Genomic DNA, 13,545 nt, shown 5'->3' on the forward strand with positions numbered 1-13,545 from the left:
TCAAGAGGAATCTTGATGAGTGGATGGGAGATCGTAGGTTTAACCCGGGTATCACTTCTGTGTCACTGTTAGACAGAGGCACAGTATACTAACCTCGAAAAAGGGCATAGCAAAATTAATTTAAAATGGGTGGCGAAAGCCAAACACATTCTGGCTAGGCTTATAAATGCCCTAGGGCAGATAGCCTAGTATGAACCTATGAAAGAGCCCACTCAGTCAAAATAGGGGAAGCCACCTCTAGTAGTAGACCCGTAACGAGTGGTGTACCCCAGGGATCGGTCTTGGGGCCTCTACTGTTTGGGATATACCTTTCTGAGGTGCAAGACAAAACCAGTGGTCTGTGGCTGACAAGGTTTGCAGATGACTGCAGCCTGGGAGCTGTCTTAAATGCCTAGTGATGTGAACATTCTCCAAGAAGGTCTTACCCAAACTAATGACTGGTGCCAGAAGCATGGCCTCAAACTGAATGACAAGAAATCATCATTATCCCCTGTGGGAAAATGGCATCCCCACTAATTATCACATTAATAACAATGTACTAAGCACACAATCAGTCATGAGGGACTTGGGCTCCCAGGTTGATAGCAACCTGACTTTTGACCACCACGTTACCTCTGTTGTACGGAAGGCTTTTTACATGGCCCACCTCATACATAAGGGTATTTCATCCAGGAACAAGGAGGTCATAACATCTCTCTACTCCTCCCTTATCAGACCCATTATTGAGCATAGTGCCCCCTTCTGCATGTACCTTGCCAAGCACATGCAGCAGCTGGAGAGACCACAGAGATTCCTAGCCAGGAAAATCCAGGGTCTCAAACACTTATCCTATACAGATAGGCTAAAAGCCCTGTCCCTCTACTCAGTCTCATACAGACTGCTCAGAGGTGACCTGTGTCTGGCATACAAGGCCATCTCAGACCCAGCCTTGATGGAGTTGCTGCATATCCATAAGTCAAACTCCACTCGTAACCCACATGCAAGGCCTTAACCTGGGATGCTGTGACATTAATAGAAATCGGTGGGATAGATTTGTGTCCCAAAGACTCCCCCATCTGTGGAATCGACTCGCTGTCCATGTCAAGCAAGGTACCTCTCTAGTCCTCTTTAAGAGGAACTTGAACGACTGGATGGGAAACCAGAAATACACCCCTGGGATACCACCTGTGTCCCTGCTGGACAGTGGAGGCAGATGCTGGCTTTGAGGGAACATGGGCGAAATTCTTGACTAGGCTTATAAGGGCCTCAGGGCCAATAGCCTAGTAGCATCCTGTGAATCTGAGTGTCTACTTGCATTTTTTTTTTTTTGCACGGATAAGTCTGTTTCATAGTTGCCAAGCTGGTCCATGAAGCACAGCCAGCTGCGTGTCTTGAGTTGGATATTTAGTGACTTCTGATGTTCATTTACTTTACAAGGCTTGCACAGAAGTGCACAACATCTCTATGAATCCTGGACTTAGTGTTCACTGCAGTGCATCAGCTGTTAGAAACTATCTTCTTAGTATTTGTTCTTTGATAATATAATTGCTTATATGTGATTTTGTTCCTCGACATATATTCTAGTCTGTGATCCATTTTAGTAATTACTGTTTACACCTTCTGTTTCCTATATTTTACAAAGTACCAAACTGCTGCTTTCAAACACTGGTTTATGGTATTCCTGTGGTCATGCCCTGCTGATGTAGTAAAACATTGTTACACTGTACTGCTAATTTTATTTGGGATCTTCTTTATGAAGGGCTTGGCCCAGTGGAACTTTACAGTCAACAAATAAATTAATTGTTTTTAATATGTTATAGTGGATGCAACAAAACATTGTCAGTGTGATGACTTTCCACATTGTCAAATGGCCTCACATTTGTAAAATACTGGTAGCTGTTTTGTATTGGGGCATATGGTAGCTAATGCCAAGAAGCAGCAGCAGTGAGGACAGTGTTACTGTCACACGTAGGAAATTTACACTGCTTTAAACTTCTTGAAAATCAGTTTTTAATATGGCTGATGTAGATTACTAGAAACCCAGATGCATAACTGTGACTGTTTCAGTAACATTCCCTGAATCTTCTGGTATTGTACTGAGTACTTCATACAAGTTTGTTTCTCTGTTCTTCTACTGCATGGTTTATACAGGTATATAAGTATCAGAAGACTGCATTTGGAAATGTTTAATTAAGATTACAGTATTTTTTGCAGTATGCAGATGGGATTGAAAAACTGATCCACTCCTATCCAAAATATATCACAGTCGACAGCCTTTCTGGTGAGACTCTGGATGACAAGGTAGTGTAATAACTGTTGTTACAAATAAGTATATTGTCTGCATAATGTATATTTTTTCAAAACTGCTTGCAGTTTGTTTTCCTTTTTGTTGCCTCAGAATTTTTTAAATTGTCCTTAACTGTTACTTTCAGAGATGATATACTTTACAACTATCTCAGAAATAGCTGTCTGTGAAATGGTTATTTTTCATACATGTCAGTGTAATGTCATCTCAGCAGCATTCTGTTTTATTGGAAGAAGTGAGATGGAGTAGAATGTACCTTTCTGGCATTAAAGTAGGCATGAGTTACCCTAATCTGGAGGAGTTTTTTTTTTATGCTGCACAGTAAGAAGTGTGCTTCAGCTAGATTTGTCCCCACAGTCTACGAAGCTTAGAAAACATTAACTTTTTTTTCCCTCAATTGACACACAATAAAAAAGTATTAAAACTTTGCAGCTATCTTTCATTTAAGTAGTCCTGGTCTCTGCCACTGCTCATACTGCTCACGTCTTATAAAGTAGTAATTCATTTAAACCTCCCCTAAGAAGTTTCCCCTTCAATAAACTTACACCGCCTGTTCCCACACAAACTCAGTAGTTGTTGTGCCATTAGTATAGATATTTTCTCATACATGCACAACTCTTCATCCTACTTACTTCAACCTAATTACCTCCTATCATAATCTAAAAGTCACATATACTTACTACCCCACAAAACCAATCAGCATTCCAACATACTGCATCTCCACAGACATTGTAATATCTCCACACCTTTATAATAATTCCTACACTGAACTCTTTACACTTAAGTACACACACACAGGCAGCCCCACATTTACTACACAAATACACTAAACTGCTACCCAAACTCACACACTTTTTTTCTATTCAGACTATCTCTTCTTAATCTAAGCGGGTAACATACACCCAAATCCAGGCCCTAAACCCCAACAACACACACCCCATCTATATGGAGATTCTCACCTTCATAACATTTTCAATCGCACACACAGTAGCTCTGATCTAATAATCATTAACATGAATCTAAGAAGCATTCTTAATAAAGTCCAAGATTTTCACGGTACCCTCTCCCTGTACTCCCCAGATATTGCAGTGTTAACTGTGACCTGCTTAAAACACCATACTAAAGACAGCAAAATCCTGACCCAATGATACATTATACATAGACTCAACAGGGTTCATTAATGTGGCGGCAGCATTGCCATGGTCTGCAAGGATATTCTTAATCTAAAATGCATATATAGCAACCCCCCCCCAATCTTAAAAATTCAGAAATATTAGTCTCCCGCCTCCAGCTAAACACCAAAAAAAAGTTATCATTATAGCAGCCTGTATCCCCCCTGGCAACAGTACCTCCATTATCGAAAGCATTCTTTGCTGGGCTGCCTCCACTTTTAACCAAAAGACAATTATCTTGGGGAGATTTCAACCTAGACTGGTCTCACCTGCTCCTCTGATAACCCAACCAACTTTATTAACCTCTTTGGCTTCTCTCAAATAATCTGCTCCCCAACCAGAATTGACAAGTACAGTAATGAGCATTCCATCCTGGATTGGACACTTACGAATAGGCCATCTCTATGGCTCCAGTCTGGCTGCCTCCCAGACACTCTTGGTGACCATATCCCCATCTGTTTTCTCAGGCACAGAATGTCCTACTAAAAACATTATATATAAATATATCCACAACAAAATAACTTTTCCACAGAAACCTTCAATTCTCTCCTGAAGTAATGTGACTCGGTCCCTCTGAAACATCTCCACGTAGACAATGCGGTCCAGTACTTTAATAATGAATTCCTCAATATTCCTAACAGCCTGGCCACACTTAGAAAAAATTGTGTAAAATCAAAACCAATCCCATGGCTAACAAAAGATACTAAACTTTTGAAACCGAGAGAGAGAGAGAGCCTGGTCACTATCAAATAACCAAAAAACACGCTTTCATCCTAAATTATCGTCAGTTAAGAAATTTAGCCAAAAAACAAACCAAAATGACAGAAAGTCATACTATAATGTAGTCCAACAAAAACATCAAAACAACCCTCAGAAATCCTGGGGTACTATAAAACAACTCTCAAACCCAGGACAGTGCACCCCCCCCATAACACCAATACTATAGCTACTCAATTTATCACACACTTTATAAATTCAGTGCTATCCCTAGTAAAAATTAAAAACAATACTCCACTAAGTATTCCCATTAGTGCTTATCCCATCCCAAGCTTTTTCTGTTAGATCAGTTCAAACTAGTGTCATTAAAAAAACTCCTACCCAAAGTAAAATCTCATCACGTGCTGCAGACCTACTTCCCAATGAATTCCTTAAATTGACAGCAGACTCTGTCTCATATCCATTCTTCCTTCTTATCAACCTGTCTGTCTCTGAACAATGTGTCCCCAAATTTTGGAAAATCTCTCATATCATCCCCCTGCATAAAGGAGGCTCATCTACAGAATTCTCAAACTACAGGCCAATCACAATACCCCCCCAACCAAAATTCTCAAAAAATGCATGCATTCACAACTCCTGCCTTACCTACTACACAGTAACTTTCTCTCCGACTCCCAGCATGGTTTTAGACCAAAACACAGCACCACAACCACTCTTTTAAACTTCACAGATAGTCAACCAGCTCAAAAAACAATGGTCAGTTCATATCATCTATATTCCTTGACATGTCTAAGGCATTCGACACAGTATCCCATCAAAAACTTCTCAACACACTGCCATAAACCTCTCCCAGTCAGACATTTCTTGGTTTCACAGTTAATTGTCTGAACGCCAACAAGCAGTCAAGTAGCAAACTGAGATCTTGTCCCTATTACCAGTTTCAGTTGGTGTACCAGAAGGTTCATTTCTTGAGCCACTACTTTTTACCATTTTCACCAATAAACTCAGTACTGCCTCACACCTATCAGCCATTTTACAATACACAGATGACTCCTCTGTCATCTGCGCAGCTCCCTCCCTTCCTGAACTCTTGCGTAGAACCCAAAAATCCTTTCAAGACATAGAACAGTATCTTTCTAACAACCAACACTTACTTAACCCAAACAAGACAAAACTAATGCTATTCTCAAATAAAACATCCGAGCTCCCCTTTTCTTTTATCATCCATCCCCTGTGACAACACCAACATTGAACCTGTTGACCACACCAAACTGCTAGGCATCACAATTGACAGCTCCCTAACATACAACAAACGCATAGCCCTATCCATCAAATAGGTCCAATTTGTTATGATATTTCTCTTATATGTTAAAACAATAAACTTGTTTTGAGAAAAAAAAGAGGTCCACATCAAACTTAGCTGACTACAGAGCCAACCCATTCCTCACTCATACCTCCAGACAGTCTATAGAAAGGAGACATCTACTATCCACTCTGCTGTATTTCTCTCCCATCTTTACAAACCTTTGAAAATTATACCTAAACAAATTAGAGGCCTGCTACAATAAAATAGCAAGATATGCTACTAACCTCCTAACGGAACACACCAGTGCTCAGCTCTCCACTAACTTAAATAGATTGAATTACCAAGTCTTCTATCTCTCAACCAATTTACAATTGCCCACACCATTATTTACTAACCAGACAACTGCCGTGCCCTCAAAAACTTAGTTCATCCTTACTCTACTAGTAGATCCCTGCGGTCATCCAACAAACTTCCATTAAAGGTCAATAAAGCCAACAATAGTTTCAGAGATTCCCTGTTCTCCAACCAAATATCAAAGACGTGGACCTCCGTACCCCAGCACATACCTAGCACTGCTAACTCTTCCAAATTCAAATAGCTCCTCAAGAAACACCTAACCAGTAAGTGGCTGTGCTCCTGCACTACCCCAGGATGACTTGTCATTGTTCTCTGTAGCACTACACTCAACTTGCTTCTTAGGTTTTACTTTTTCACATCAGCATAATTCAAGCCTGGCTTCTCTCTTCTCTACCCTTCCTATATACTTATTTACATAAATTAACCAGCACAGATGCTTTGATTTGTGTCTTTTCCGATCCTTATCAAATCACTATGCTGTATCTCAGTTTATACTTACATCAACTTTATGTAAACTTATCTGCTTATACTTTTTGAAGCTGGATAACCATTATTAGCATATTGCATAAGTTATGTGTTACTTTGTTCTGCATGTGTAATTTAAAAAAAACTTTGTACGAAGCTTTTCTCCCCAGGCCTCTGCTGAAAATGGTCTTTTGGCCCAGTCAGACACTCCCGGTAAACAAATGTAAAGTAAAATAAGTAAATATTTATCAGTAATGTCTGATACTTTATAGTAAATTGAAATCCACATAATATGTTGGGTAAGAGTCGTGTTTCTTGCATAAGTTCCAATCTTGGAACTGCACATTCCTTCCTGGATTCAGCTTTCACTACTTATCACAGTTCTGCAGTGAAGTATTAAATAGTTATTGTGGTTTAGAATGAGCAAAACCCTTGAGTGTCTTCAAGAAATGTCTTTTTTTTGCACCCTGATGTGGTATGTGGAGCCACCCATCTCTTCTTCTGACTGTTCTATGAGTTACGTGCGAAGTATGCAATAATAATAATAGTAATCCTGTTTGTTAACCAAGTAGGCCTGCTGGACACTGTACCTTTTTAGGGGTGACCTGAGACCAGTGTCTGCTTAAGTGACTTTCTCAAGGTCATGCAAACCTTTTACCACAAGAACTATGGATAGCAACTTTAACCTGTCCTCCAAACTTCCACTGTGTACAATGTTTCTTGTTAATGAAGAAACCCTGTTTTTGAAGAAGGGTAAGATTTGAATTTGTACTGATCTACAAAATTTGAATACAGTGGTTAAAGGAGATCATTACCCATTTCTTAATGCTAAAGTAGTAGTCACAAGAATACCATTTGCTAAAGTTTTTCAGTACTAGATGAAGACTAAGGTTTCTGGCAAGTCAAGTTAGGTGAAGCAAGCCTCAGATGCTATGCATTTGTTATACCATTACGAAGAAACAGATTCCTTAGATTTCTGTTTGGTAGGTCATCAGTACCAGCATATTTCAGTGAGCTGTTGCATTGGGTATTAAAGGCTTGGGAGATGATGTAAACAAAATCAATGATGATCTTCGTGTTTCACTGTTGCAGTCATTACATTTGGGTAATCTGCTGGCAGGTTGCCCTCAATCGGCCTGAATAACAAAGTCTTGGGTCCTGCGTCGGTTGCTGTCTCCTCTTCCATGACGTCAGGTCGTCAGGGGTATAAAACATGCAGCCGACACCATTTTATCCAGTCTTTCTTGCCATGCAGTGCCTGAAGCAGAAGCAGTTCGCAAGTGCCGGTCGACCGACTCCTGATATTTTCGTGTTCGAGTTTCAGAACCGAAGTCTTCAAACTAAAGCCAAGTACCCCATTGGGGAAACTTTTTCTTGCTCCTTACAGAGGTCAGTAAAAGTTGATAATTGCATTACTTGTGGGAAGCAAATACATCAAAAGTATTTTCATTTGTACTGTATTCCTTGCCTTGGCCCTGATCACAACGTGCCTTGCTGTCGGTTTTGTGCTAGATTTAACCAACGCACTATTAAGCGTCGGTATATTTTTGATTCTAAATATTTTGGTTTAAGATTTAATTATCCTGAAATGTCCTCAGTTAGCAATCTGACTACCGGAGTTCATAAAAAACGCAAAGAAAAAGGCAGAGACAGACCATCGAGGTCCAAAACCGACGACAAAGCTTCTCCTAAGCCAGTCGCCAGTTCACCGGTACTCGGTGAGGCACTTTCGCAGTCCCTGATACCCACTACTTTTGAGTCGCAGACCTCTACCGAGACCCATTCGGAGTCCGGTATGCCGCGAGATTCTCAGAGTATTGAACCCGGTGATGTCTCTCCCTTGGATGGGTCTGGAGCCGCTAAGCAGGCACCGGCTTCTGAGGGTGTTTTCAGGCCTCAACATTTTTATATTAAACAGACGCCAGCAACAAAAACAAGGTCAAAAACAACTTCTATGTCTAAAAAACAGACGCATGAGCCATGTGCTCAGGCCCCTATGCCTAAAAAACAGATGATCAAAATGGCTGAGGATTTAATTACCTTGATCAGGTATTCCCAACCCCCTCTGCTAAGAGGCCTTGGCAAGGCACTGATTATGCATCTTCAGATCAGGTTTCCATTTCTTCTGATTCATCTTCTGATCAGGAATTTTGTATTCCACCGTATGAGGATTCTGATGCAGAGGAATCTATCCCATCTGCATCTCCTCCTGAGGATTACTCTTTTGGAGAGACTTTGCATACTTTAAGGGAACATTTTCACTGGGAGAGTCAGGACTTCTCTGAATCAAAAAAGAGGCTTAGGAATTTCCTTCTTCCTCAGCATAGGCCTTTGGCAATACCTCCTGTATTAGACTTTGTTGATGATGTGTTCTTGGAATCAAGCATGGCTCCTGATTCCCTGCCTCCGGCTCCTAGTAAGCCAGACAGATATTACAGGGTTCCTGACTCCCACAAATTTCTTTTCAAAAATCCTGCTGCTGATCCTCAGACTATTTCTTAGGGTCCCAAGGGTATAAAGGCTTCTACAGCCAAAAATTCTACCCCTTCTGATAGAGATTCCAGGGCGCTGGATAGATGGGGAAAGAAGGTTTATACGTCTGCAACCTTGGCAATCAGGGCTTTAAACTGCCAGTTTCATATGCTTAAATATCAACAGCATGTTATGGGCTTACCGAAACAGAAAATTATATTGATTTCTGATTGTGTGGAAAATAGAGTTACAGGAATTATTGCATTCAGCAGAACAGGTTGGAAAGCATACTTTGCAATGTGGTTTTGATTCCTTGGAGAGCCACCGTTACTGGATCTGTGATTAGAAGGCATGCCTGTCTCAAGGAGCAAAATCTGCCTGATCATGTTAAAGCTAAATTATTGGATGCCCCTTTGCAGCATGATACTCTGTTTGATAATAAGGCAAAAGAGGTTTTAAAGAAAATGGAAGACAAAGCTAAATCTATGCAAACTGTAAAAGATTTCTTACAAGTGCAGCCAACCAGGTTCAGTAGGCACTGACCTACTAAAACTTGGTCCTTTCCTGTGTCCAACAGAGTCACTCAGGGCAAATCCAGGCACTCAAAAAGCTCCAGATACCAATCACAGGGTTCTTACAGGTCAAAGCAATAGGGTGCCTCCACCTCCAAATCTGGAGGAAACTAAGCACAACCCTACAGTAAGCAGTCTCAATGACTTTCCTCTACCATCACCAAGCACTTATCTTTTGGCAGCCCTCTTGGGGGGGAAACTAGCACTTCATGCTCAAAATTGTCAGTTAATTACCCAGGACAAGTGCCTATTAAACATAGTATCCCAGGGGTACAGATTTCATTTCCATACTTTGCTAATTCCAAACGGATGGCCGGATCTGCCACAAAACCAATGGGCACAGGCCCAGAAACAAGTCATGTCCCTCATGGATATGGGGGCTTTTCAACCGGTGCCAGAAAAGGAAAAAGGACAAGGTTTTTATTCGAGACTTTTCCTGGTACCCAGAAAAGACATATCATGACGTCCAGTACTGGACTTATCGATTCTTAACACGTTCCTGGACATGCCAAAATTAAAAATGCTGACTTCACAACAGTTACTGCCTATGCTAGGCAGGAATGCTTGGTTAGTAACTCTAGACTTAAAAGAGGCATACCTGCATATCGCAATAAGGGAATCATGCAGAAGATACCTCTGCTTTAAAGCAGGTTTTTTGCATTACCAATTCTCTGCACTGCCCTTTGGCTTATCTACTGTGCCCAGGGTCTTTACAAAGTGCCTGGCACCAGTAATGGCATTCTGCAGACAAAGAAGCATTCAGATTTATCCTTATCTGGACGATTGTCTCATTCAAGCAGAGGACAAGGACACTCTTCTTCAACATCTGGCATTTGTAAAAAGGCATCTAGCATGCCTAGGGTACACCATAAACGAAAAGAAATCAGAACTGGTACCCTCTCAAATAATTACATTCCTGGGCACAAGGTTGAATACAACTGCCCAGATGGCTTACCTCACGCCAGACAAACAAAGGCAACTGACAACATACTTCAAACAAATGGCAACAAAAACCCAGTTTTCTGCAAGACAAGTTCTGCATGTTTTGGGGTTCATGGCATCCTAATTCCATATGCGAGACTGCATATGAGGAAACTTCAATGGTACCTAAAACGTTTATGGAGCCAACATTGCCACAGCCTAGAAACAATGATTCGTCTCATTCCCTGCCTACAATAGAAGTTTCTTTGGTGGGCAGAGACATGTCACCAAAACAAGGGACCATCATTCACTCTACCCCCTGCCACCCAAACCCCCAAAACAGATGCATCAGACTATGCTTGGGGGAGCCCACCTGGCAGGGAGATGCATTCAGGGCAAATGGAGCCCAAACCAAATGCATCTGCATATCAACCAGAAAGAGATGCTAGCTGTTCAGAATGCTCTGACAGCCTTCAAGGACTTACTTCATCCAAGACAACTACTGATAAAGATGGACAATATGTGGTACATAAACAAGCAGGGGTGTACACATTCCTACCCCCTTTGCAGACTAGCCATGGCTTTGTGGAACACAGCCTTGACTTCCCAAATCCATCTTCAAGCTCAATTCCTGCCAAGAAAGCAAAATACTCTGGCAGATGACCTAAGCAGAAATCTTATGGACCCGCACAAATGGAAACTGGATCCACAAATCTTCAGCATGTTAGCACAGAAATGGGGGAGCCCAGACATAGATCTGTTTGCCTCTCCCCAAAATTACCAGTTGGACAAATTCTACACAAGAACTCATCACAAAAAAGCATGGAAAGTGGATGCTCTATCCTTTGGCTGGAAAAACCTATCAGTCTATGCCTTTCCTCCATCTGCCTCTACTTTCCAAGGTCTTACTAAAAGTCAGACAGGAAAAACCAAAAATGATCCTAATTGCCCCAGACTGGCCTCGCCAGCAATGGTACTCGCTTCTCAGGAATATGTCTCTCCTTCCTCCATGGTACTTGCCTTAAATACCTCATCTACTGTCTCAGCAGAACTATCAAATTCTGGATACTCCGCTCCAAACTCTGAATCTTGCAGCATGGCTGATCAACTAATTATTCAAACACCTCCTCTCAGTAAATCTGTGATGGATGTCATTTTGGAAGCCAGAAGGCCTATACTAGAAAATCTTATGCTGATAAGTGGAAGAGATTCTGGGCTTGGAACCAAGCACAAGGAATAGACACAGAAAAGCCCAATATTCCTCAGATTTTACAATATTTGACTGAGATGCTTGATAAGGGCCTATCTTTTTCTTCAATAAAAATCCATGCCTCTGCCATCTCAGCTCATTACAACACAGAGCCTCCCCTATTTTCTCATCCACTGCTTAAACAGTATCTTAGAGGGGCCACAAATTTAAGGCCACCCAGAAGAGCACCAATTCCTGCATGGGACCTCAATTTTGTGCTTTAAAAACTCACCCTGCCTCCCTTTGAACCAGCAGCTACTGCGGATATAAAATTTCTATCTTGGAAAACAGCTTTTCTTTTGGCAGTCACTTCAGCAAGAAGGGTTTCAGAACTACAGGCTCTCATGGCAGTGGAGCCTTTTATTATATTTTACCCGGACAGGGTGTCCCTCAGGACCAATCCTTCATTTATGCCTAAGGTGGTATCCAGTGTGGCTCTTAACCAGACCATTCACCTGCCAACATTTTACCCAAATCCGCAGAACAAGGGGGAGCGGATTCTGCATTCATTGGATGTACACAGACAACTAAGATTCTACTTAAATAGGACCAAATCTCTAAGAAAGTCTGAGCAACTACTGGTAGCATTTGCTGCAGGGTCAGAGGGGAAGACTGTATCAAAGCAGACTATTTCTAAATGGATAAGCCACTGCATTCGTTTCTGCTACTTGCACCATGGTAAACCTGTGCCCAAGGGGATCAGATCACATTCCACCAGGGCTGCCTCTACTTCTGCAACTTTTCTCAGAGGGGTCCCAACCAATGACATTCTAGAAGCTGCGACTTGGAGCTCTGTTCATACCTTCCCAAAGCATTATCATTTACCTCTCTTCTCCAAATCCAGGGCAGGCTTTGCCACTGCAGTCCTGCAGGGCCTTCTAGCCACTCCTAATGCTGTTTAGTTCCATCCTCCCATCCATAGCTTTGGGATTCTACCCAAATGTAATGACTGCAACAGTGAAACACGAAGAACATAGTACAGTTGTGTACACTTACCATAAATGTAGATGTTCGAGTGTATTCACTGTTGCAGTCCGGGTTACCCACCCGCCATCCCCCTTTCTATACATTTTCTTTCCTTCACTATACTCAAAAGCCTTTTGTGGTGTATTTGCTTTTAGTTGAAGGTAAAGTTTATGTTTCTAAAAGTGCAATTATATATTTACTGTTTATATATATATATATATATATATATATATATATATATATATATATATATATATATATTTGCTCCCAATTTGGGGGGGCACCTGACATCTGGGGCAAGAAAAACTGAATAAAATGGCATCGACTGTATGTTTTATACCCCTGACGTCATGGAAGAGGAGACAGCAACCAACGCAGGACCCAAGACTTTGTTATTCAGGCCGACTGAGGGCAACCTTCCAGCAGATTACCCAAATGTAATGACTGCAACAGTGAATACACTCGAACATCTACATTTATGGTAAGTGTACACAACTGTACTTTCTGTGATTGCGAATGCATTGCTAGTGTTTCTGAAGTGAAGATATACTTTTCTAGCTGCCCTCATGTGGCCCATTTTCTCTAATGCCTCAGTTGCTCCTAATGTATAATTTTAATTTTCCATCTTTCTTTTGGTTGAGACCCCTTGCATCTGGAATTCTTATTCTTCTCTTCCAAGTCGACAGTATGTAGTACATCTACTCTTGTATTCCTTCTCTGTTTAACAGGTTCCTCATAAAACGTAATGGACATTTCAGTACTTAGCTTGTTTCCTCCATCTGCGCATTTATCCCCTGTGCTGTATATCTATCGGCCATTAATTTCATAATTGGTTTCCATTTCATGTCATATGTCCAATTTGATAGAAATAAAATCTTCGTATGCACTGCCTCATATCAATGAATCAGGGAAATTTAACCGTCCGTATTCATTAAGTAAGACTAGTTTATTCCAAGCTACTGTATATTTGCATATGCTCCATGCATAGTCCTTTATCTTATGACTTTACAGAATTCACTGGCAACTTTTTTGGGAATGCATTTAAGCATTGAGCTAACACAAAA

General features: G+C 41.2%; 1 protein-coding gene across 3 annotated transcripts in view; it reads left to right on the plus strand.

Annotated features, from left to right (window-relative positions):
- The window catches only part of RIOX1 (ribosomal oxygenase 1), a 1,390,763-nt gene that overhangs the window by 1,353,463 nt on the left and 23,755 nt on the right, over positions 1–13,545 (plus strand). For all 3 annotated transcript variants that reach the window (XM_044059130.1, XM_044059139.1, XM_044059122.1), the window contains exon 14: positions 2,194–2,280. In XM_044059130.1, coding sequence (XP_043915065.1) covers positions 2,194–2,280 — 87 coding nt within the window. The remainder of the gene's footprint in view (positions 1–2,193; positions 2,281–13,545) is intronic.

The sequence above is a fragment of the Protopterus annectens genome, chromosome 1.part2 (assembly GCF_019279795.1).
Source record: "Protopterus annectens isolate FY-2018-M chromosome 1.part2, PAN1.0, whole genome shotgun sequence".
Classification (NCBI taxonomy): Eukaryota; Metazoa; Chordata; order Ceratodontiformes; family Protopteridae; genus Protopterus; species Protopterus annectens.